Raw genomic sequence first — 26,561 nt, forward strand, 5'->3', positions numbered from 1 at the left:
TGTTCATTTCGGAACACCCCAACCATCCATCCTTCAAAGCATTGCCGTTCACTATTGCTTAGGTCAAGTGTTGCTTACAACGGCATACTCACCTCTAGTTTTAACCATATGTCCTGAAAGGTGAATTTAACAATTACCCAATGCTAATAACTGGTGTTCAGTAACAAGCATTTTACCCAACCTACAAATATCACTTTATTTTTTTCATGGTACCATGAAGTTGCATTATGGTAAAGTACTTTCCAAAAGCCATTTTTGAGGCCAGCCATATTGTGGTCTAATATATTGGTTATGTAGGGACAACTGACCTTTCTCCACAGATCGCTGCAGGTTATCATAGTATTGGGTGGTCTTGGTGTAGTCGCCCTCGATCTGCATGCGGTCGCCTGGACCGAAGAGCTGGGAGTCCTGACTGTCACGCATAAAGTCCTGGTAGTGAAGCTCCAGGTTCCTCATCACCAGCCTGTACTCCTCCACTTTCATGGTCCTGAACTATGAGTGGATGGTGAAGAAACAGAGAGAAAGAGAGAGAAAAAAAGATATATAGAGAAAAATAGAAATAGAGGACATAGAAGATAAAAAGGTGGAATAAAGACAGAGGTAAGTAAATAGTATAGTGTTCATCTTTCAATACGTCCCTCTTTTGAACAGAATTACCACTACATTTGTTACCACGTATTTGATTTACTTTCTAATCAGTTTAAGGCAGGTACATTTATAAAATCAGATGCACAGACACTGCTGAAGTAGTGGAAAATGTGTATGGACCCCCCCACACACACACACACACAAACACACACACTCACACACACACACAATGATTCCATTTAGAAATTTGGAAACCTTTTCTGTGGTTACTATTAATAAAGCTTGAGACTCATCTCGACCTTAAGCAAGGCTATTTAACTGGCTTTGGAGGGCTGAACCCCTTCTAGTTTTCATGCTTTCCTTCTAATCAGAGATGTAGGACTACTGGTGGGAAAGGAAAACATCCTTACTTAACTGTTTCAACAGTCTAAGCCTCAAACGGTTAGCACTGAAAACGTACTGTCAAACTATTCTTACTTTATATATAACATTTCTACCCTTTATCAGGAACCACTTTTTTGAGACATAAAGCTGAATCGTATTCACCATGGTGATGTTCCAAGAGCGTATCTGAGTGATGTCTCTCATCAGGTACTGCCAGGATAGAAGGCTTTTCATGTTCATGTGTAGAGTCTGCCACATTAACAACATTGACTGGTGACCGGAGTCCAGACTGAGGAGAGAGAAAGAGAGAGAGAGAAGAGCAAAAGGTTGTTTGTGTAAAACATTAGATGATTAGTAGATTGGTCTCATGTAGATTGGTCTCACCAAAGTTTTCATCAGGTCACAAAAGCCTTTTTCCAAATGTGATCCATTGTTCGAGGAATCTGTGAGTTGGTGTCACATCTCACCTGGATACACTCTCCATAGCGTCCTTGTTGACGGGGGGAACCAGGAAGCAGACTGAAGGAACCACCGCCTCGTAGCCTGACCGGTTTAGCACCTTCCATTTGTTGGGCTGAGGAGAATTGTCGAGGAGGGCACACTCCTCCCCCTTATGGACGGTGATCTGCACAGACAGTATTAGAAGGTGCAGAAAGAGTCACTAGACGGATGGATGAAATAATTGATGGATAGAGGAAGACGTTGATGGATTAAATGATGGATAGGATGGATAAGGTGATTAATGGATGGATTAGGTGATAGATGGATTAAGTAATGGATATGATGGATAAGGTGATTAATGGATGGATTAGGTGACGGATGGATTAAGTGATGGATAGGATAGATAAGGTGATTAATGGATGGATTAGGTGATGGATGGATTAAGTGATGGATAGGACGGATAAGATGATAAATGGATGGATTAGGTGATGGATGGATTAAGTGATGGATAAGGTGATTAATGGATGGATTAGGTGATGGATGGATTAAGTGATAGATAGGATGGATAAGGTGATTAATGGATGGATTAGGTGATGGATGGATTAAGTTATGGATGGATTTAGTGACAGACAGATGGATTAAATCTCCATAGAAACCTCAAATGCCACTTGTATGTGCATGTCAGTGTTACTCTGTGAGGATGGGTGCTAGCTACATGCTCACCTCCATCTGTTTAAAGTCACACACGGCCTGGATGGGCAGTTTGCCCTTGATGGGAGTGGTGGGGTTGCGTGGTTTCAGCTGGATGATGGTCTTGGCTCTCTTGTTCAGCCCAGCCACGTGAGTCTTGAACTCATTCAGCTGCTCTTTTTCATCCTGGTGAAACAAAGAAAGCGGGTTTAATCAATCTATTAATAAAATAAGAGCGGGGGTTTGTTATTTCGGCATTTGAGCCAGTGCGGTTGCTGCCTATGATTAAAGCCTGCATTCATATGATATTTCAGTGCAGGTTTGATGAGCTAGGATCATGTACCCCCTTGTCATTTATAATACGGATGATCAGCAACCTTACTCTTAAACATTAGGAGTTATGACATTATCCACTCCAGCACAGGTGGTGTCCATTTTGTTTGAATTACAATCAATTCAGGAAATACACCAACATTCTAATCCTAATTTCTTCAATGCTTTTCCAGGAGGAACAATTTGAATTCATACTGGACTTTGGTAGGTGTTGTACCATTGCATCCTGTAGCAGGTCTTCCAACCGTGTGGCTGTGGTGGAGCGATCGCAGCTATACTTCTTCTTCATCGCCTCCTGCATCTTCTTCATCCGCTCATCAGCCTCTTTCACGTCGGCAAAGAACTGTGAGTCAAGGAAGTTAAGTTGATTAAAAGAATAATGACATTAACTCAGCCAAAATGTCAAATGATTAGCTCTGTTAATCAAGGGGCTCAGGTGGGTTCGCTACTCTCTTTGGAAAATTGGTCAAAGGCTCCGAACCTGGTAGTAAGCCGTGTTCTCTTTGAGGTGAGTCTCGATGCAACAGCACAGCTGTAGGATCCAGCTCCACTGAGTCTGTAGGCCAGCTGTAAAGGCCTAGAAGTGTAGAGAAGCATCAACAGTTGGTTTGTAAGGACCAAACTGAGGGAAATTAATTGAAACAGAGAGAGATAAACTGAACCTACTACTGTCTGTTCTATTGTCTGCTAAATGACTTAACTGAAAATGTGAACTCTCAATCTTAATTTGTCATTGCATTCAGGGTTCATGTTCACCCTGTCATTGCATAGGATGGCCAATAGAGGGTGATGGTGCTCACCTCCACTGTGTTCCTGCCAGGATGGCCCTCCTTCAGCAGCTTGTCTCCTGTGGCCTGGATGTTATTAACCTTTTTCTCTCTCATCTCCAGCTCACGCATCAGACCCTGCAGAACAAAGAAGAAGCCTTAAAAGTAAGATATTCACAGCCTTACATTCAGGAGGCCTGACTGTTTTATCTGTTCTTGTTGTTTCTGTGCTCCGCTGAAGGCGCAATGGAAATTAGTAGTGTTGCAAAGTATGTTTGTATTTTCAATTCCCATAAAAAGAATATCTATTAAAATGTTTTGCATAGTTTTTTTTAGTTTTGTTGAATAAATTGTATATTTCAGTTTGTACAGATCAAGTGGGCAGACCTACCGAGTAGTTGTCTTTCTTGGCTGTCATGTTCGTGTTGCGGTCACTCCAGTCATAGCTGACCTCCTCTTCCTCTTTGTCGTTGAGCCACATCAGCTCCTTGGTTGCAGCGCTGACGAACGCATGGAGCGAGTCCAGGTTACGCAGACGAGATTTTGAGGAGTTCTAGGAAGGAAACGGATAAGACCAGGATCAAATGATGTTTCTACATATAATTGATTCCATTGACAGGTAGCTTAACCATTAAATGTGATGGGTCAGTAACGACAATGTTTCTGGTTCAAATCCCTGAGCCAAACATAAGAAAACATAGCAATATACACTCTTGTGCAAGGCATTTAACCAAATGCTTCTGCTAAATGACTGAATTGTAAAAGTAAAAAGTTATCATCAATCCTGGCATGTGGCGACCATTATGTGATCGATCACCCTGAAAATATTTCATTTCTACCCAGTGCCTAGCCTTTTGGGGGCCCTAAGCAACATTTCATTTGGGGCTCCCTCTCCTCTATCCCTAGCAGTCGGAGACCCCCTTGCTGCCAGGAGCCCTAAGAGGCCGCTTATTTCTGGAGCCGGTCGTGTTTAGTACAGGTCTTACCAGCAGCTTGGCGTACTGAAGGTCCAACTTGGCCAGGTATTGGCTGTATGTTCCTTTACTGACTGGAGATAGCTGGCTCTGAAGATAACAAGAAATGCAAACAATGTCAGTGGCATATAGAGAAACTAACATGTCAGGGTTGATAATGAGATAATGTAAAACAGGGGAAGGTGACTCTGTTCCTGGAGGGCTGAAATCTTTTGGTTTTCATTCCCTGCTTTTAATCATAGACTAACTAAAACATTGGACAACTGCTGAATGCAATTAGCCAGCTGATAGAAAACAAGACAGAAGTGCTTTCAGCACTCCGGGACTTTCCTGATGTAATGTCTCCATTGCCTTCCATATAATACAAAGTATATGGTCCTAAGGCATCCAAAGTATCATTTAGAAAAATATGTGGAGACAACAAGAATGTGTATGAAAGAAAATATTACAATACCCTACAGTGACATATTTCACCTTTGCCCGCTTTACATCAAGTACCTCGTCAGCTTTGGCCCGTTCGATTTTGGCTCGGAAGTCCTCAACGGTTTGGTGCAGGCCCCGGTGGCTGCCCAGCTGGGACTCCACGGTGGACAGGTCCAAGCCCCACACGGCTTCGTCAATGCGCCTCTGGTTTTCCTCCACCCAGGTCAGCAGGTCCTGGGCGTAGCGCAGGGTCACCTCGTCCAGCTCGGGACGCATCCTGGTGGACTGCTGCTGCTGCGAGAGTGTCGGTGACTGGATCACCTGGCTGGTCACCATGGACGACTTGAGACGCAGGTTGTAGTCAGTTCGCAGGTTCACCAGACGTTCATGCAGGCGGTACACTCTGGGGATTAAAATGTTTTTGACAGGTCAGGATTTGTCTGCCTAGAGTAATAATATCATACCTTGAGCAGTGTTCCAGGCCGTTTTATTAGCCGTCAAAGTCCCAACCATGCCGGCTAATCTGAAAAAAGATTGCTGCGGCTTTGTGAGAATGTCTGAAACATCTATCTAATTTATTCACTTGTATGTTATTTCTCCTCATTTCTAGTCCGGCATTTAGTTTTGTACGGGGGTTAATGTAAACTGAGCAATCTGCCTGAGGGAACTCTGAAGATTAGTTTTACATTTGATACATAAACTTCCCTGTAAGGGAGTGAACAGTGCAACTTCTTCTGATAAATCGAACAAGTCCTAGATAGCAACTACGCAAATGAAATAATGCCAGGGTCGCATCTGTGGCAACATGATACATAAAACTAACGAGATCTTTTGTCCGGCCTATATCTTCTAGTAGAACTATGTTTTAACTCAATTATAAAAGTCACCATTATTTGTATATGTTGGTAGCATTTTATAAAAGCAATAAGGCAGCCAAGTACTCTATAGGGTTAGACATGGGTTTGAATCCAGCCAACTGCTCATTCAGAAAAAACTCAGTCCTTTAACTTTTCCAACTGTCTCTTTCCAATAAAACATAAATGTCTGAAAAAAAAACATCTTCAAATTATATTATAATTATAGTTACTAGACACGTTTTGGTTTCAGGGAAGGGGGTAGTTAAAAACCCTGGCATAGCAAATACTAATATTATGCTTTATCAATTTTGTCCCACCTGCGGTACATCTGCTCGGCCTGAATGTGACGTCCGTCTTTGAGCAGCTGCACATCGTTGAAGAGCAGGCGGATCATGCCGTCTGCCTTGTCCAGGTCCCTCTCCACCTCAGCCGTGTGCTGAGCCGGCTTCCCTGCACTCAGGAGGCGGATATCCTGAGGGGATGAAGGTACACCAATATTAATAATATTCATATTAAATGATATAGGTATTCCGCCATTTACAAATATGGATTCCTTAAGGCTTCTTCAAGTTGTTGGAGAACGTCATCATTGTGTTATCTGGTACTACAATTGCCTAGTCCACATAAACAGAAAACTTCTGCTGGATAACAGAAGAGCAAATTCTGACTGGTGCTGACTGGACACATTGGTTTTGAATGAGGTAGTGGGCAGACACCGCTAATGGGTTTCTAAGTGTATCATATGACTGACCAGGGTGAATCATTTCACTCAATTACTAGTCCATTTGCAATTTTACATAATTTGGGACAGCGGTTGTCGTTAGCACGCCCAGTCCCAGACCCTACTCTCTGCCACTGTCCTAACCTTAGCCCCAGTCCTAGCCCTAAATTTTGCCCCAATCCCAGCCCTAACCTTAGCCCCAGTCTCAGCCATAACCCTAGCCCCAGTCCCAGCCCTAACCTTAGCCCCAATTGCAATCCTAACCTTAGCCCCAGCCCAAACCTTAGCCCCAATCCCAGCCCAAACCTTAGCCCCAGTCTCAGCCCTAACCTTAGTCCCAGTCCCAGCCCTAACCTTGGCCCCAATCCCAGCCCTTAATTTAGCCCCAGTCTCAGCCCTAACCTTAGCCCCAGTCCCAGCCCTAATATTAGCCCCAGTCCCAGCCCTAATATTAGCCCCAGTCCCAGCCCTAATATTAGCCCCAGTCCCAGCCCTAACCTTAGCCCCAGTCCTAACCCCACCCAGCAGCCCTAACCCCTAGCCCCAGCTTCATTCCCCTGCCCAGTCCTCACTGTGCGGTCGTAGTCCCTGACTCACCGTCTTCAGCAGTGTCTCCAGCTGGTTGAGCTGTTCCTCACACACACCGGACTCCATCTGCACTTTACCCACTACCCTCTGGAGCCTCTCTAGCCTGAGAGGGGGACATCAGAGCGTTAACATTGATCCAGAAACGTTTCATGTCAAAGATTCTACATGACATGCCAGGTCTGCATGAACACTGAAAAACTATATATACACAACAAAAAATAGGTCCATGAACAAGCATTGCTCAGTCTGCCCAGCTCAGTTAAACCTAGCAAACAATAGCTTCCCATTCTTTTGAACTTGACCCGGCAAACAAGCAAATCTTATTACAGTGGAGAAGCTCATTTTAGGACAATGGAAGATTGACGGAAATATTAGTAACAATGCTATTATGTTTTCAGACAGAGCATGTCTTTCATCAGATGTTTCCTTTTGTTGAGGGCAACGTCGTTACTAATAAGGCAAACAGGGATAAATCAGAACAATTTGCTGCATCTGTGTACTGAGACTCCAAATTATGGTAGATTCTGTTCCAGAATGACTGCATTAATGTGCATCAAATGTTCTTAAATCTGTTAAAATTTTCCCAGAAATATAAAGGCTTGATAAAATGAATCGGCTACATTGTTAGGCTTTGATTCTTTCAATCCCACAATGACATACTGTATAATGCATCCATGAACGGTCCAACCTTTTTATCTACGCTTTTTGGAGCAAATTCGTCAAAGAAACTTGTGGAAACTTCCATCTGAAATCAACATATGTCAACTGATCTGTGAAGACCTCAGACTAATAGGGCAGATCAGTTTCCGAGCCACTGCAAAATCCAATATGCCAAACATAAAGAGTGTCAATGTCATTGCTGTTCCAGAGAGGTAATAAGAGTAAAGCATTGTATTGGGGCTAAACGAGGCTTGTGAATAGAGCAACCGAGGTAATTTTAGCTTTAACAGACTAATCTGGTTAGTTATCTAAGATGCGCTAACACAGATCAAAGAGCCAATTACCTATCTCCAACAAAGGTATATTCTTTCCTTTATGTAACACCAAGACTGATGTTCCTGACCAAACAAGCCAACGTGAACATGTCTTTAAAAGGCTAGATCCACATGACTATTGATTTGAATCGCACAATTTGTAGGAATTAATAGGTCAAGATGCCAATATCGACCAGAAAGCTTCGATCCCTCACCTCTCAAACTCTATCCGGAGCAGTCGTTCTCTCTCAAGGATGGCCACAGTCAGACGCCCCCATTCCTTCTCCACATCAATGGGGTGGTAGCCAGGTGGAACCTTGACCTGACCAGCATGCACTGCACTCTGTAAAGCAGTGGTAAAAAAATGAAGCTAGATTTCCATACACCTCCCTTTCTAACTATCCACCTCCCTCTCAGTCATCCACCTCCCTCTCAGTCATCCACCTCCCTCTATCAATCAATCAATCTACCTCCTTCTCAATCATCCATCTCTATCTATCATCTATCTACCTCCTTCTCAATCATCCACCTCCCTCCCTCCCTCTTAATCATCCATCTCCCTCTCTATCTATCCATCTCTCTCTCTATCCATCCATCTATCTGTCTATATTACTGTCTGAATCTGTCAATCAACATGGCCGCTCATATCTACCCATCATCTATACCCATCATCTATCTCTATAGAGGGAGGAGAGGAAAGAGGAATCGTTGTACATGGCTTACCTCAAAGGACTGGTAGATGAGTTTGGAACGGTTCTTGTCGGCCTCCTTTGGTGGCAACTCTGTCTCTTTGAACTTCAAGAACTGACGCCAAAGGATCTGAAAGACAGCATGAAGAAGAACATTTCCTCCATGTTTTTCACTGGTCAAATGTGATTCATGTGCTTGGGTTGAATAAGCCATTCTGCATTTGCAACAGGAATCCATTTTACTGCAAGACAGTCAATTCAGAAAGTCAACTGAAATGAAATAGACACACAATCCACAATGACACAAAAACATTAGATAATATGACCGCTTTCACTGAGTCAAGGTGATGATCCTAATGTCCCAGTCTCTACTGCACTTCAAGAGCTGACAAGCTAACAGTCAAAGTCTATTGAGTGGGACCTTGTAACCTTACAAAATGGAACCATTTCTCATTAAGTCACATGCTTGTACTAAGACATAGGATCACCTTTTCAACGGGTCTAGCAGAATTTAATTACAGACCTTGTTAGCACTAAATCCAATAGAAATGATGAATAATGTGGCTAAAATGCTGGTTTGTGTAGTTGCCTAAATGAAGATTCAAGCAAAAAAATGCTATTTAGACAGCACATGATATGGCTTTTCAGAAGAAACTTCAACAGACTCCATTAGTGATGATACCCCTCTTTATATCTAGGATGATTTTAAAAGATGTTGAAAATACTTTGCAGCACAATGTACCTGAGTCTCTTGTTGCTAAATCTGATAATGTTGCATTATAATTATGTCTGACCAAAACAGACGTGTGACTGTACATATAAAAGCCCCATGACAGGTGCTCAAGTTAATAAACGGATATTTGACACTGTGTAAGATGTGGAAACTACCCCTGATAGGTTAGAGTCCATTAGCTGGACTGACTGCTGACCTGGCCAGTGTCTGACAGTCCCCTTTTGTCTCCACAGAGAAATTTGCAGACACACAGCATTTTACACTGGTGGTTAGGGAGTGGCAGTGGCTGAGATACCAGCATGTATTAGGAAGAATAATGTGTGCCTTTAGGCTTCGTTTATTTCCCCTCTGTGCCACCGCCCAATGGACATACAATGCCATTCACAAGACAATGGCACCTCCAGACTCCACACGAAACTGGATCTGCTCTGTTTGATGTGATGTCAAATGGCAGAAATACCTGCCTGGTCAGAATAGCCTAACCATTTAAAGAACATGAGACTCACAACTGCTGCTGATGAAGGCACTCAAAAAAGTCTGTTTGATTTAGGTGAAAATAAAAGTATCAAGAACAATTTAAGCATGTTTATCTTCTTTAAACAGGAGTAGTAAGGTGTAAAAGAATGTAAATTAAGGTGGGTGTGTTTGGAGGAATGTTGTAGACAATTTGCAATGTGACGGAAAAATACACTGAATCTGATAGCTTTACATGCCCCACGTAAACATAAGAAACGTAAACAGTAACTGCTGTTTAGTGTACACATTCAGAGCTATTCACGATTAGAATACCATAGTTTCACTAGGCACAAGTCCAGTCACTAACACCACACCAGCGTGGCCTCAGACAGGAGACTCACCTCTATCTCCTCATAGCTGCCGGGGAACCTCCTCTCTTCAAAGATAATGACATGGTGGCGTATCCACTGCAGAATGATGGTGATCAGCTCGTAGTACTCGGTCCAGCGCAGCTCCAGCTCCTGCAGCAAACCAAAAAGATTAGAAAATGGGGGGAAATGTCAGGGCTTAACTACAGACAGACAGCGGGACCCTTCTCCCAGAGAGCATGGATATCTTCCTCAGTTACAAAACCACCCTGACCCAATTAGGCAACCACAGGGCCAGCCTTGTGTGGCTGCCGGACAGGGACAAGGGGAGACAGAGAGAAAGAGAGAGGGAGAGAAGTGAAAGAGAGACATAGACAGATGGAAGTAGACCGAAGTGAGAGGAGAAAAAGAATGGGGACAGAGAAATATGGAGTGAAAGAGAAAGAACATAATACATTTTGATTTGCTTGTGTTGTGGTGTGAGAGCTTGGGTGTTTATTGGGCATGAAGCACTTTGAAGTAAACACATCAGGTTGCTAATTTCCTGGCTGCAGTTCATAGGATCACTGTAGTTCCAAGCTAAAATGACTGGATGGCAGTGTTTTAAAAATAAAAACACAATTAGATGTCCTGACTGTCCTATGTCTGTGTAATTTGGGGGTGATTTGACCTAACTCTTAGGTAAGTATATGTTTCACACTTAGGTATTAATTAAATTACTGACTTAGCTTGGAGTTTTCATCAGTTGGTGTCTTAGATATGAGGGATCCAGTTACCGGGACAATCCCGTGAAATTAGGACGTGTCAGCCGGGGTCAGACATATACTTGTGTTACTTACGTTTGCCTGCATTCCATCTGCCATCCGAGGCATGGCGTCATATAGGGAGGAAACGTAGGTGATGATGGACTTCTCATCAGGGTGTGGCACGTCAACATCTGGGAGAATAGGGATAGATTTGTTGCACAGCTAAGAAGGAAAGGTGTTGCTACAAAAAAACGTGACCGACCATTACAAACCCTATATGCTGGATCTGCTAAAAACATAGTAAAGACAGTGATGCCGTTAAGTGATGTTGTAAATATGTATCATTTAGAGCACTCCGCTTCAGTCTTCCACGGTAAAAGAAATTACAAAAAATCTGAAAAACACCATAGGTACAAAATATGTTGTATGCAATCCATACTGTAAATACGTTGCTCTGGATAAGAGCATCACCTAACTTACAAAAATGTTCAACAATTTGACCACGTTTTGTTAAATGAAACTAACCCATTTGAGCTGAAGACAAAAACAGGACCAGCATTGCAACAAACCGAACAGGCATGCTACAACCGGCCAGCCTGGCACATTAATTGAACTTTTGACCTTAGCATTTCAGGTGCATTAATTTATCAATGTACAAAGGTTAGGACGAAAAACAAGTTGGAGGGGGTGGTGTTGAAGTCAGTCGCCATGCCACCTGCTTGAGAAACTCCACGTGAACTTACCCTCTGGGTCCAGCAGGCGAGTCACACCGAGGTCTCTCTCCGCCACGTTGAAGGCCTGCTCCAGGTTCTGGATGTTGTTCTGGCGGTACACCTTGCTCATGTCAATGAGTCTGGGACTATGGACAAACAACACACAGTGCGTCGTTCAGAATCGGAAGATGGTGTGAAGAAAGTGTATATTTAGCAGCTTACAGGAGCAATAACGGTTGAGTGCCTTGCTCAAGGGCACAGCAGCACATTTTGTCACCTTATCGGCTCCGGAATTTGAAATGGTGACCTTTAGGTGTCCGAAGCTTTAACCACTGGGCTATTTGCCTGGCGTGGACAGGTGAGGAAAGGATAAGGACTGGCCAGATGGATGCTGGTAATTCCTAACTACATGGCAAACCACTGAGTTGGTGCATTATTTAACAGCTAGCCAGCACCCTGAGAGTCATGTAGACGCACACATCACTTCATGAAGATGACATAAAGAGTTGCTGGAAATTAACATAGATGACATTATGTTGTATGAAACCCACGAAAATGTATACCGGTCATCTGTGAATAAGCTATAGGCATCACTAATGTTAAGGAAGGTGAAAAACAGACCTCCTGTTTATCATAAATCTGTAGAGAACACCTGCCTGCCTACCGCCCCCTGGAGCAGCTGTATGAAGGGAATGTGGGAATGTGACAGCAACAGAAAAACACGGCAGCCATATTTAAAATGAGAAGAACCGTAAACTGCCTTTTCTCCCCATGTAAAAACTGGTTACAGAGTTGGAAAAATAAACCTAATTCAATGTGTGATCGCTGTTCTTTTTACTTATCCCTTTTCCACTGCAAGTTGTGTCAAGCTTAGACAGCATTATGTGAATTTAATTTAAGTGAAGCCAATAAAAGGTTTTAGTTCAGGTCGTTCATTATAGATGGAAGTGAAGACTTGTGTACACAGGCTGTGGAGCTTGGAGCAGACCCGTACAGCGATTTGACGTGGAGGGTGGAGCGGACGGCGTAGTGGTCCCCAGGACTCGCGGCCGACTGCAGACACTGCACTTCCCTGACAGAGAGCTGTCTCCCAGGCCTCGGGGGCTTTCCATCCAACCTTATGGGGCTGAATGGCCTCCCCTCTCCTCCCTGGACGCTCCAGCCCTGCCCTGACTCTTGGTCCCCCGAGTGGGAGTCGCTGCTGGAGATGTTCCCCTGACTACATAAGCTCTGGGACGAGTCCCAGGAGCAGCCCTCCGAGGGGATGTCGTCACACTGCATGACCACGTGGTCATCCACTGAGTGGACGGAACCTCCAAAGCTGCTGGACGAGCTGCCCGTCCTCTTCCTCGACTTCCCCGACAGCTTCCTCTTCATGCTGGATATCATGGTGCCTGCTGGGAGTTGTAGTCTCCCCAAAATGGAGGAGAGCTGGCTAGAGTGTTGTTAGTCTTCCAACTTCAGGTAAAAATGTTTTACTTAACAGTAAGCTTCCAGTTCCAAAGGTTCTGCTGCTCCAAACATTACAGCCCAGTCCAAACTTGCAGTGTGCAAATAAATCCCACGGATTTCAATGACACGTGTTCACAATCTTCATGCAGAGTCTGTAGAGTGGAAAGCCTCCTAGCAGCGATGAGACGTAACTTCTGTGATCCATTCCTGACCTCTCCAAGACCCCAAATCTCAGCCCCTCGATGGTCTCCGTAATGTTCACAAACCCAATGTCCTTTGTTAAAAACGCGGCAACAACATTCAAGCGGTCGAGCGAAGCTGAAAGGTCCGACAAGTCCCTACTGAGCTTTGCAAAAAAAACAACTGTGAAATGTCCGCTGTTCTAGTAGGAGTTTCAGAGCGACACACCTCCTTGCCCTTTATGAAAACCAGTTAATAAATCCAAAGCCTCAGGTTACACTCAAAACCTAAAAGGTTTTCTCTCTCCTATCTCTCTCTCTGAGTGAAAACCGGGTGTAGCTGAGCGTTGCAGATACATGTACAGCATTGAGTGATCTTGCCCTGTGGGCCTCTAATTCTTTCTTCCAGTTCATAATGACTCTTTACCATCTGCAGTGCCACGCCTGACTGAATGTTTACCCAGACTCCCCCCGTTCAACTGTCTCTCATTCAGTTATTCTCGTGTCTCATTCAAGGATGCTGTTTTCATTACATTTTATGTGCTGGAAAGCATTTTACAGATATGTCCCTGCGGATTCCTAGGGCAAAACCTCTCCTTTGAGAGACTGCAGACATGTCTCCGCTCATCAGCGATCATGTCCGTACGTAACTTTATACTTGAACAGTGACTGAAGCTCTGGAACGATTAATCCTGTGCTGATAGGATAGAGGATGGATGAAAAAACCCATCTTTCCCATTCGTACATAACCTGGGTGCATGGAAAATGGTCTGTTGCCTTCTTGAAATTGAACCACGCCTTCAAGAAATTCACTTGAGCTCACTTGAAAGATAAAAAAACAGTATGTTACCAACTATGATTGGTAGCTGCACTGGTCAATTGCAAGTCTGCTTTTTGATCCAATGCCGTTGATTGGCTGGTGAAAAAATGCCCAGGATCCCTACAATGAGTCGCAGCTTACAAATTCCAACTCTATCATCAACTCAAACCCTTAAAATGTAATCTAAGCGGGCATGCCTGTTGTGAAACAGAGGACTGGGGGTTCGCGCTCAGTGTGGGGCTTGGCATTGATTTTGAGAAGGAGCAGGTGAATTTAGAGAAGGTGAAGACATGTTTTCACTCAAAAATGTTATACCACGCCTGCTTCTCTGCTCTTTTGACTGGTCCTCTGTCCACTTAGAGAAGAAAAACAGGCACACTTGCAGGAACTCAAGCTAAGTAGAATCTACACCCGGGCATATGTTTGCGACGCAGTGTCCTTTATCCATATGTGACACTGACAGTTCTAAGAACTGCATCAATGCTCATATCAATGCTCTGTCTTATGAGAGCCTTCTGAAACAAGAAAGATAATATGCACAGAAGAGAACAATCGGTGTGTGCAACAGGCAAGCCAATGGTGTCTTAAAAAAAACAAGGCGGGTCGATACAAGTAGTCAAATCCAGTAATACATGGCCAAAACACATTACAAATGAAGCTATTAAGTTACAGTTTTTTTATAGCTCAAGAGAGAAAAAAGAATGCAACCTAATCACCACAACTAGTCATCGCTGGAAGTTGTAATAACTTAAGCAGGTTTCAACAGCACTTCCCAACTACATGCACAGAAAAGAGGCTAATTTACCTCTGAACAAGTCAGAACTAGCATGGTACTTCACAATTTTCCTTTTGAAAATATATCTATTTGACATTTAATAACATATCCCGTTCCTGCTCCAGTTTGCTAAAGTGTTAGTAGGGCGACATGTCATGGCAAGTCCTGACATAGCTGAGGACTAACAGATATAGGTCAGCAGTTTCAATACCACTTACTGTGGAACGCCAACATTGACTAAATGAGAATGAGCAATGGCCATTTGGGTTAAATTGGGATCTTTTGTGTTTATCTCACATTCAAGCTGTTCTGACTATACATCCAAAAGAGTTTTTGCCAGACTGTAGCCAGGACTTACATGTGGATACTGAGATTATGTTTAATACTTGTGGTTTGGGTTGTTGACTCACTGGTGTTTGTGGATTACGGCGTTGAAGAGTTTGCCGTCCCTCCAGCTGGTGGTGAAGTTGTCACAGCGGATGCCCTGGTAGCCTTCCGTCATGCGCTGGGACCAGAGGAGAAGCTTCTCCTTGGCCGTCATGTCTTCCGACTGGCCGTTTATCTGGATGTCGGAAATCTAACAGGGGAGGATAAATGGAGTGTTATCGGGGGAAGGCAAAGGCCACCGTGGTTGGGGTCAATTCGGACTGTACAGGAAGTATGTCAATTGCTTTTCAATTAGGAAGTATGGGTCTATGGATTTCCTTTTAGTTTACTTCCTGGATCAAATTGAAATGGAATTGACCTCAACTCTGTATGTCGTGGTGGCAGAGGATAATAGCGGAAAAAAGAAAAATCAATTTGAGAAAATCAAATCAAATAATTTGAATGGATGGATTTTCAATCAATCATATGATATTCTGTGTCCATCACATGTTTACACTTCAATGTCTAGCGGTGGAAAACAAGAACTAGAGGAAGAAACATTTCCAGCCAAGGGTGTCAAATCTGTCGTCGACAGTTTAGACAGATAAGACATTAAAGTGAAACAGCAATCGAGACCTCGTGTTCGGCTTGGAGACGGACAGTTTTGTTTTGATGTGTTTTAGGGTCTGGGCTCTCGGCCCGCACAGTGTCCACATTCCCAGGCCATTGGGCAGGAGCGAGACGGTCAGGCTGAGAGTGTTCCTGCTTTGGGTCACAAGACAGCATAGCTGGGCCAGTGTGGGAAAGAGATGACTCAGAGTCACCAGGGGCTTCCCTCGAAGGCTACAACAAAAAGAGGCTAATTGACCCAAAAGACGTGTGTGTGTGTGTGTGTGTGCGTCTGTGTTCTCCATGGAGACCAATCCACCCTAGATGGCCGCACCCTAAACCTCTCCCTTCTAGACAACAATGACTACGATGACTCACCAGGCTTCCGCACTGCAGTTTTTTTTTCATTTTCTCTTTCTGAGAAATATAATATCAAATCTCTTCGTTCACTTCATAGCCTACGGTGTGCAGTACAGTATGTCCTTCAAATTCTGCCTTTTGTCAAAAGAATGTTGGGTTCTGACATCATTTCAAATCTTTGAAATACTTTTCATGTTTGGTTTGCCTTCTGTATGCCAGATGGGCGGTGGTTGATACCTCCTGGTTCCTTTAATTTGGACGAGTCCAATCATGCCGGCTAAAATACTGGGAATGCTAACAAATAGTATGTGAGCCAAGGTCTCGTCTATCCTTCGCTTGCCGTGTTTTGATTTTCTTTATGACACTGTATTCTTACGAAGGCGTGGCACTGCCAGTAAAAACAAAGCCAAAAGCTCTCGTTCTGGCAGCAGTGGGCGGGCAGGGCGCTGGGGGAGACTGAGGTTGAGTGGCAGGACTGGTGAATGTGTAGGGTGTTAGGAAGTTAAAGTAATTCCACTCCTTTGCCCCTGGAAGCAGGGGGAGTCTCACTCACACTCACAAGGGCCAAGCAACACTTCATCAAGACGTTGAGGGCATTTTGGTGGCTATCAAAGCAGCGCCATCAGATTACTCCCCAAATGGGAAGCAAAAATGTAACTGAATTCTTTCTTAATCATTAATTATCAGGAGGAGTTAGCCCTACGGTATGTTAGGAACATCCATATAAAAATAATGATTTTAATAAATTTGATGATGACACAATTGGAAAAGATCTAGTAGCGATGTGATTTCCTCCAAGCGATCAGGTAACATTTCAAATGACTGAGATCAAATGGACTGGATTCGGTCCATGATTTTTGCTGATTGGCTCAGATTAGAACCAAAGGGACAGGGGCAGGACTAATACAGAACGGGAACAAAACACTGACAGAATAAGACACCTGGAAGTGAAGGATGATGGTCCATATCAGCCCGAGGGTCAGCTTGGGGTTGCCATCAGCAATGTCATCATTTCTGATGTTCACCAGTTTGACCTGAGTTTGGATGAAAAAGAATGGAGTCAACAGTTGGTTCCAATTCATTTGCGTATCCCATCTCAGGCGTGTTTAAGGGGAAAGTGGTTTGTTGTTCTAAATGGGACACCATGTCGACACATCAGTGGTTCTAAATCTCACCTGTCGGTGTCTGAGGAAGTCCAGGGCAATCTGTACATTCTGCAGCTTGTGGAATCTCATGCGGCCTTTTTCTCTGGGCTGATGAAAGAGAGGAGAAAGAGAGACAGAGAGCAGAGATCAGAGAGACCGACAAAGAGAGAGAGAGAGGATCAAGGGTCTAATACAGGCTGGACAGTAGTTGATGCTACCTGCTGAAGAAATTGAATTGGGGCGGGGCTGGGGGGGGGTGGGGGGGTGGGGTCAATTCCCAAAGGTGTCAGTGAGACATTGAGGGGAATAATGTGCTGCAGCAATGACAATATCCAACAAAATGACACAACTTGACAAAACTGGAAAACTAATTACTTAAAGACAGATATACATTCATTTTGTCAGTGGTGACGCACAGATCTAGAACTGCGACAATGATATTGTTGATTAGTCTACATACCATCGAAAAAGAGCCGTGGACATAATCGAGTCAAAAGAAGGTGTGAGGGAATCATGAGCCATGCATTGGCTTAGCCAAGAACATGGTTAGTTACTAAGTATAGGATGCTTTGGTTCTTCAGTTTTATATTGTGTCACCAATTCGGACAAGCAACCTCGCTTTACAAAGTAAGCTGCATTTTTGCAATATTATACACATTAGTATTTAAGCCGAACAAAATCAATAAAGTATATTCTTGTTTTCTTTCAAATTAAAAATTCACACTTGCTTAAAATATCTTTATAGGATGAATGACTAGAGTCAATGTGTAGTTGTAATTTCTTCCTTTTTTCTTCTTTTAGGTTTATAGACAGCAGCATTGCAAGTGTGTCAATGAGAAAACAAAAAGTGATGATCAAAGGAACAAACCAATTAAATCATAATGACCAGGAGTGACATCATGCACAGCCGAGCCACTGGCGAACGGCGAGACACTTATAAACGAATAAGGAAGTGGCGGGCGAGTTAGAGAAACCCCACTCACCAACCGCATGTTCCTGACCGCATCTCTCACCTAGCCCCAGCAAAGAGCCGTGCAAAGAGAGGAGGTGTAGTTCAAAGGTCAGCATACAGGGAAAGGAAGAAAAGGGCGGAGGGAGAAGCAAAGAAACGGTCAGACACATAGTTCAAAGAGAGAAGCCAAAGTGGGGTTAAATGTGTTAGGGCCATGGAGGGCGTCTAGGAGATGAGCAGAACCAGAAGGGCAGTGAGTTCTGTTCTGCAGAGGAGGCGAACCCAATAATGATTAATCATACTAGGCAAGCATCCAGTGTTGACTTCCAGACTTATTTAAAAAAACGTAACAACTAAGGATTAGTTCAAATGTAACAGGACTGAAATGAGAGGTAGGTAAGCAGCGGTTGTTGTCATAGACAGTCTGTGGATGTTTGTTCTGTCGTGCTACGACTCAAAAGTTCCCCAAAATAGGTTTGCTTCACGGCTGGGCACAGCGGTTTGGATTAGGCTTTCGTTTCTTAGGGTTAGGATTCTGAGTAAGAGGTTTGGCTCAAGATCATTTGCAAATGCAGAAGGGAGTCCATTCTCAAAACAGACAGTATGGATTGGGGGTCACTCACCAGTGTGTCCCCAGAGAGGACCTCAAGGAGGGAGATCAGGTTGTGTCCATCTCTCAGGTCCTCATACAGGTCGGACACATGACGCTGAGCCTGGGGAATAGAGAGGGAAGGAAGAGTGGTCAGGCAAAGGTTGTCCACATAACGTTTTTTTGTGTAGTGTTTTCCTGTTCTTGTTACAACACTATTTCGAGCATCATGCTCCTACGGGAAGCTTTGTCAGAAGTAACATATCTTTCCAGTTCAGACAGAATGAAACCAAATGCTCCAACGTCACTCCTTCAAAGTCTACATATACACAGCTTATTCCATTCCAGCCAGCGGGCTCTTTGTGTCAGTCAATGTGTAATGGCAGGAATGCATGGCCGTGGGGACCCAAGCAGTCTGACTTCTACACTCAGACACCTGCCGGAATGGCAGCTGCCTGCTTGACTGACAGGTGAAGAGTGTCTGGGAGTTCATAACATCACATCAGTCAAAGACAGAAAAATCTCTCATGCATTTGGCACAAATTCCCAAAATTGGCACACAGACTGAAATTCAGCCAGACTCCAGTGATTGTCAGGGTTGCATGCACGCAATAGTCAGCGGTATGTAATATATAAAAAAAAAAGACAGTACAAGGCATCAAGTAGGATTGTGAGCAAAAAAGGTGGAAGGCAGAGAGCAAATGAGAGAGAAAAAAAGAGAGAGAATGAGAGAGAGTTGGAGGTGAGGAATGGCTACATTACAGGTAAAATGAAGCAAGGGTATGAAAAGTGGTTCTACAACAGCTGTTCAAATGCAAAGATGCTGCAAGCTTCAAGTGTGTACTATGATTTACTGTGCAAGAAGCAGTCCTAACTCCTGAGGTGCGTGCGGCACGAACATCAGGCCATGATTTATGTAACCAAGCCCTGGGCATATCTTAAGTTGATCTGTGGGATGGATTCAGCATAATTCCTCACACTTTAACCATGAAGGTAATAGCCAAATGTTTCAGGTGGGGACCAGTCTAGTTTCTAGACGGCATTGGTTTGGGTGCTCAAAATATCAGGTGTCCCACAGAGAGTGCAATCCAATGGGAGCCCACGGCCCGTTAGTACCTACCTCTGCTTTGCAATGCTGGGATGGATAGGATGGAGAGAACAGAGGGAGAAAGACAAGGAGGATAAGATGATGGTCATAAGAACGAAAGGATTATGAATTGAACTAGAAGGTTAGTTAAAAAAAAGAAAAGAATATCATTAGATGAAAACAATAAAAGAGGACCAAAACGATGACTTGTGTTAGCTCATGAGATGACGCTTCGCTACAATATCAATGTTGTGTTAAAAAAACTACGCTGCAAAAGGTATGAACGCAAATCACCTCTCCCCAACAAGTTACAATACAGTCTGTGTACACAGTAACTTCTGCCCACCTCCAGATGTTGGCCACTAGGGTTCACTGTTTACAAATTAATTATGTCATATTTATTACTATGTTTTTTTCTACTGTTTTTTCCACAGGGAGCACAATTCACATCCCGATTTTCGCAAATTGGTCTTTTGACCCAGCTAATTGGTCAGGGGCATAGTCTCCATCATGGACCGTTATGAGAGAACCAGCAAGTAAGGCTTCAACTGAATGATCCATACCTTGCGTGTCCTATTCAAGTGACAAATAAAACCATTCTCTAATGGTTTTCTTCCATTTAACTGCTTGGGTTACAATACAACAGCTATGAATGTATCCATGGCAAAATAAACAAACATTTTACAGCATTCTAAAGTATGATCTAAGTTCAACTGTGAAATGTGTGTTTCTCTTTCTGGGCCTCAGGTATCGTTTCAACTGTCTCTTCGCTAACCTGAAATGGTTCAACAAATTCAAAACCGGTCTGTCAACAAAGCAGAATTGCCTGTGTTAAACAAGCTTGGAATGAGTTAACATAATCATCGCCACATTGTGCCCATTGACAGTCAGTGAAAGGGTACAAATCGTCCACTCGACTCAACTGTAGTCAAGTGAGGTGTTTGACCTACGCTCACTGTGAACATGTCAAGGTGAAAACTGTTAGGTCAGTCAACAAAGAACATGACAACATCTCATCGGCCACAGACCACACACTATACTTAACTTTCCCCACAGAAAGAAATGAAAGTGAATGTAGGTGACCCCTTGGCTAACCACAGTTGTCGATTCAGTGTTAATTGACTATGAATCATGCAGCATTGTCGAATCAAATATTGCAAGATACGTTTCATTGTAACCCAGCCTTTACAATCCATTAAACATGATGCTGCGTTAAATGTTACAGAACGTGGTAGGCTACGGTGCATAAGCATTCACGTAACATTGCAACACAATCAAGAAACAACAAGTAATACCAGTTTAAAGCATCTGCAGTGATGGAGCTGTTAAGGTCCTCCTGACCAGCAGTGAGCTATGGGAAGGCAGACGAAGACAGAGCCAGCCGTCAGTCTGGGCAGCCTGTGTGCTACTGTTAGCCCAGCCAGCAGCCTCCAGGCCTCGGGCCCAGAACAGAATGTGATGCTTCAGAGGCAGAGAGTGAAAAAACGAATCCAGATGTCCGTGACTCACTCTCACACACTCGCAGCAAAAAAAAAAAACACTAAACGAAAAGACTAGCATGCTTGTGTGTTCAGGAAGAGGGTATGTTAGCGCCAAATGTATATGGAAAGGAAAGCTGCCCTTCGTGTGGCTGTTTCTTTTCCAAAGCGGAATGAATGGGTTTTTTTAAACTAAGGGAGAATAGAAAATAATGCAAAGTCCCTTAATGGTTTGAGGCTGTTAATGTTAGACAACCCATGGGGGTTTGGAAAATGAAAAATGGCACGACCCAGCTGGGGTATGACTACATGTACTAGTGGGGAGGCAGGCTGCCGTGGTGGGGGTCCATTTTTATTTCAAACGAGACACTAAAGAGCGGGTTTCCTAGTTTCTTGACACTGCCTCCTATGTAAAAATTATTATTTATAATTTTTTGTGAAGAGCTGAGGTAAGTGTGAAGAGAAAGTTTAAGAAATTACATTTAAACCTAATAAATGTTCTTCTGTTAAACCTCAAAGCAGCAAAACAGGAACCAAACACATGGTTTCCAGGAACTTCTCTGTGCGTAAGCAGACGTCCACCACCTTGCATCGATTTCTATAAATGATAAATTGAAGCCACTTTGAAAATAAGGGCCTGCATCACTGAGGTTTTGTGCAGTACTATATCTGTGGATAATTGTCTGAAGGTGGAACTGAACTCGCTGTCAAAACAGTGTGTTGTCATGGAAACCCAGCATGGGGTTCTGAGCTTAAAGCACCTGCATGTTCAGCCTAACAGGACCAGAATAGACCCAGCTCCAGTCACAGTACTACAGCAATGAATGAATTGAAAGTTCCATCCACTCGATACAGACACACCTTGTACGCAGGGGTTTGTTTATTTAGCCATGGCATTCGTCTCGAAACCTCCATTGTTGAAAAACGAAATATGAGGAACAAAGCAGATAAACAAAGCAGAAAAACAAACCACTGTTTCTTACCAATGTTGTTGTTATGTTATGTAATAAGAGGTTAACTATTTCTGAATCTAAGACATTTGTTTCGATACATCAGTGGTTCAAAATGAAATATGAAGAACATCAAAAATAGTATCTTGTTGGTGTCATTGTGATTCATGCCAAATATCTAGAATGCTCCTGTAGTAAGAGGCAAATCATATCTGAAACAGAAGATCACATTTTTGCTAAGAGGCTAAACTGTACCCAATCAAAATCACACAGCCCCCATGTGGTTAAAGAGCCAATTATGAGGAATGATTCACTTAGGAAATATTTGCCATTCGCCTCACACACAAATCCCTTTTTAACCAGTAGAGAACCATAAATCCTTCCAAAGAATCTAATATTAATTATATTTTGAGAATATTTGGGGTTGTTAAGACGCAACCACTTCAGCACTCATCATTTGTTTTATTGACATTTGACTGATGTTTATGGACAATAATAAAGGAATCCCGATTTTATACTGAATTCAACTAAGTTTCATGTAACTTAGCCATACTCAATAGACAGGTTCAGAGTTCATACGGAATGTGGGTCCTTACTCAGTCAGGCCGAGATTATACTCCCGGGGCCATATTCACAAAACATTGTATCTGACCACTAGGAGGATTCCTAAACAGCACTAAAAACTCCTAGCTAAGAGTTTCCTCTTCAAAAAATTTCACAAAGCTGCTAAGACCAACTTTTACTAAGGAACGGGGAGAACAGTCAAGCTAAAAGAAATGCTATGGATGATGTTGTGTTCCATGAACAAGCTTACTTACTATGCCCACAGTGATTGTCTGATAGGGGAGGGGTCTCTGTCAAAGATATGTTCAGCTAATTGTCAGACTCTTACATGTCTGGCAGCTCGTAAAGAAATGCACGTTCATCTTTTGATGGTGCAATAATTTGTGCAATTATGTGTCCCATCTATAGGATCAGCTACACCGGGTGGTCGAGCAATGGCCATGAAGTCGGCTTTGTTTCTTTGTAGTTGGCAAACATCATGAGGAAACCGAATGATTTGTTGCACAATATGGGGTCCGGGGAGGGTATTTATTGTTTGATGTAATATTCGACTGACAGATGACTGAGATATGTACGCCTGCGCTGCATTTTCCCTGTGGCCAAGTAGCGTAGATGTCTCAACCTTGATGTCCGTTGTTTTTCGGTTTTTTCTTTTTGTTAAGTGACAACAACACTGACTAGCTCTATGATCATATTACCCTGGTGATTAAGGCGAAAGCTTGTTAAAAGCTTAGTAACTTTACATTTTTCTAAAATGTCAACCTGATTGAGGCGGATTGCCGGCAGCAGCCCTTTTAGGATTGTTTGTGACTTGGACTGAGTGATTTAAGAGTCCTCTTGACTACTCCTAACGTTTCCCAGATTAAGGAGCTGGTTTTAGCACTAAAACACTTTGTGAAATACTCTTAAACCAAAAATGTAGGAGTCCTAAAGTTAGGACTGACATGCCCATTTACTCCTAAATCAACAAGTTAGAAGCTACTTTTAGCCTAAAGGTGTTTTGTGAATACGGCCCCTGGTATTATATGATTTTGATATTGCAAATGCGTAAAAGTGCAGATAATTTGTTTTAACGCTGATTGTTTTTGTCTTTGCCAAGATCTTGGTACAAACCAAATTGGCATGGGTTTGTTAGAGGACGCTACAGTACTATGCTGGAAGACGATAATGGCCACCTAGGAAATGTATGTGACTGGACCTGTTTGAGTAGCCTATTTATCAAGTCACTCTGACGAGTTGCATCAGAATGTGTAAAAAAATCTGATATAAATCCAATTGATGTTGCATACATGTCATTTTTTAAATGAGTGATTGTACTTTCTGTGGAATCTCTCCTTTTCTTTTTCAGATGTGTTCTATAAAAATACTTGACACAAATACAAAACTGTTGTGTGTCCATGTGTATGTCTTTGTGCATCAACTACTGATTCCAGTGATCAGTGATTCACAATGAATGAGGGGGAGGACATCGACATACCCTGGCATGGCTTACCTTTATCAAGTGTTTGTTCACCCATTTCGTGAAGGTCTTTTTCTGTACTCGATCCCGTTCATCTGCAAGACACAACAAAGACCAAATGTCAGACATGATTACGAGAAGAAGAAAAAAGTACAAGAAACCAACCAATGAATGATTGTCATTACGTGCACCCGCTATGTAAAATAAATTATGAAGGGTTGACAGATCAGTGTAAATTAAAACAATGAATTAATGATAAGGTGGAGATAAGACAATTCAGTGTATTTCTGAATGAACACCAAGAGCTGAAAAAACACATTTTACAGGTGACATCATCTTATTTTACTCCCCATTCAGACAAACAGATGTGGTCATTGGGCGGGATTAAACTAGTTTTAAGAGATACCAAAGGATACAAAAGTGTCTATATTGAAAATGTCGGACTCTGGAGACCTCAACACATTACATGTCGTGTCTAAAAGGAAACCCTCATTGTTTATTGTCAGTTGGAATTTGGCATGGTATGACTGCAGGCTGAAAAACAGGTAAGGCAGAGGTGCTTTTAATTTATATAGACTTAGTATGTGTTGCTAAGTACATGAATATCCCATTCATACACAGATGAATCCTAGCAATTTGACTGCTTTTTTGCCTGCTTTTTAGATTTGGGTAAGAAGTTAAAGATGCATTATGAGACTAGCAAATCAAGTATTTTGTTAAACCTCCCAGGTTGGAACGGAGCTGTAACAGGTTTTTAATGAGTTATCAATGAAATTCAGAGTTTGGCAGCAAGTGGTTTTAATAACATAGGGCATATATCAGCCCATAAATGAAATAGTACCCAATTGTCAGGGATCTGGTCTGGGGTCAAGATACAAACCGGGGGCCAAAATACAATGCATCTTTAACAACATGGACCACTGAAATCAACCTAAAGTCCTTGTAATGAATCCTGAATTCCTAAAGTCACTGTAACCAATACATTTAATAACCCTTCCATTGTTGAACTGCATGCAGGATGGCTTAACAACACCCCACCCAATTGTCCTGTCATATACAGAGATACAGACAGCTGACAAATTAAAGGAACATTTGTAATGAAAGCTTCATGCACTGCATCCTTACTATAATATCCGTCCCTGTGTAGTTCGTAACTCAACAGACAGTACTTGCTGACACAGTCTGATCACGCCCTGCAATGACATTCACAGTCTCATGGAAAATAATTGCTCTTCTGTTTTTCCTTACATATCAATTTTATGCAAGAGCATCACGGCCATTGAACATGAGCTTTCACCCGCAATTTCCAACCCTATTTTCAGATGTCTGTCTCATATATCTAAATGCATATGTTAATTTAGTCACTGCCAGTTGAGCAGTCTTTGACTGAAGCTCCGTGCCCCAATAATGCACATTCGTGCCTCAATAATGCACAATCGTGCCTCAATAATGCACATCCGTGCCCCAATAATGCACATCCGTGCCCCAATAATGCACATCCGTGCCCCAATAATGCACATTCGTGCCTCAATAATGCACATCCGTGCCCCAATAATGCACATCCGTGCCCCAATAATGCACATTTGTGCCTCAATAATGCACATCCGTGCCCCAATAATGCACATTCGTGCCTCAATAATGCACATCCGTGCCCCAATAATGCACATTCGTGCCTCAATAATGCACACCAAAAATTCAACCCTCTTTCAAAGTCACTACCATTTGACACCTACATCTAAACCTGAGTTCAGTTGGGACCGCTCAGCATTTTCATACATGCCACAAAGCTTGGCAGAATGTTAATTGCTTAATTGTATCATTCAATACACCTGCATTAAAGCATCTGCATTCATTATGTTCCTCCACTCATTAATTTAGGTTATCTTTAATTTGTCACCCCATCTCTATCTATCAATATATAAATATAAAATGGTTGTCTATAAAATAAATAAATATATATATTTATTTATTATATATATATACAGCTCTGTAGAAAATTAAGAGACCACTAAAATTATCTCTGGTTTTACTATTCATAGGTATGTGTTTGAGTAAAATAAACCATTGTGTTTTATTCTATAAACTACCGACAACATTACTCCCTAATTCCAAATACAAATATTGTAATTTAGAGTGGTAAATGTTTTTAGAGTGGTACATTTTTCAACAACAAAATTTTAATGTTTTAACTTAGAAAGAGTTCAGAAATCAATATTTGGTGGAATAACCCTGATTTTTAATCACAGCTTCCATGCGTCTTGGCATGTTCTCTACCAGTCTGTCACATTGCTGTTGGGTGACTTGATGCTACTCCTGGTACAAAAATTCAAG

The 26,561-nt window shown here is 42.6% G+C and overlaps 1 protein-coding gene across 26 annotated transcripts in view; it reads right to left on the reverse strand.

Annotated features, from left to right (window-relative positions):
- plecb (plectin b) overlaps positions 1-26,561 on the reverse strand; it is a 178,361-nt gene that overhangs the window by 21,646 nt on the left and 130,154 nt on the right. For 9 of the 26 annotated variants that reach the window (XM_020041067.3, XM_020041070.3, XM_020041072.2 and 6 more), the window contains exons 2-26: positions 24,264-24,325; positions 19,813-19,827; positions 18,727-18,816; positions 18,135-18,164; positions 17,182-17,259; positions 16,948-17,040; positions 15,082-15,248; positions 11,476-11,591; positions 10,826-10,923; positions 10,020-10,139; positions 8,464-8,559; positions 7,956-8,083; positions 6,776-6,869; positions 5,775-5,929; positions 4,652-5,003; positions 4,190-4,267; positions 3,595-3,756; positions 3,237-3,341; positions 2,918-3,013; positions 2,654-2,779; positions 2,137-2,289; positions 1,440-1,597; positions 1,135-1,261; positions 309-492; positions 93-113 (exon numbers count right to left, since the gene is read on the reverse strand). In XM_020041067.3, coding sequence (XP_019896626.2) covers positions 93-113; positions 309-492; positions 1,135-1,261; positions 1,440-1,597; positions 2,137-2,289; positions 2,654-2,779; positions 2,918-3,013; positions 3,237-3,341; positions 3,595-3,756; positions 4,190-4,267; positions 4,652-5,003; positions 5,775-5,929; positions 6,776-6,869; positions 7,956-8,083; positions 8,464-8,559; positions 10,020-10,139; positions 10,826-10,923; positions 11,476-11,591; positions 15,082-15,248; positions 16,948-17,040; positions 17,182-17,259; positions 18,135-18,164; positions 18,727-18,816; positions 19,813-19,827; positions 24,264-24,325 — 2,904 coding nt within the window. The remainder of the gene's footprint in view (positions 1-92; positions 114-308; positions 493-1,134; positions 1,262-1,439; positions 1,598-2,136; positions 2,290-2,653; positions 2,780-2,917; positions 3,014-3,236; positions 3,342-3,594; positions 3,757-4,189; positions 4,268-4,651; positions 5,004-5,774; positions 5,930-6,775; positions 6,870-7,955; positions 8,084-8,463; positions 8,560-10,019; positions 10,140-10,825; positions 10,924-11,475; positions 11,592-15,081; positions 15,249-16,947; positions 17,041-17,181; positions 17,260-18,134; positions 18,165-18,726; positions 18,817-19,812; positions 19,828-24,263; positions 24,326-26,561) is intronic. The other 17 variants (XM_020041068.3, XM_020041071.3, XM_020041074.2 and 14 more) reach the window with 7 other exon arrangements.

This window comes from Esox lucius, chromosome 20, assembly GCF_011004845.1.
Source record: "Esox lucius isolate fEsoLuc1 chromosome 20, fEsoLuc1.pri, whole genome shotgun sequence".
Classification (NCBI taxonomy): domain Eukaryota; kingdom Metazoa; phylum Chordata; class Actinopteri; order Esociformes; family Esocidae; genus Esox; species Esox lucius.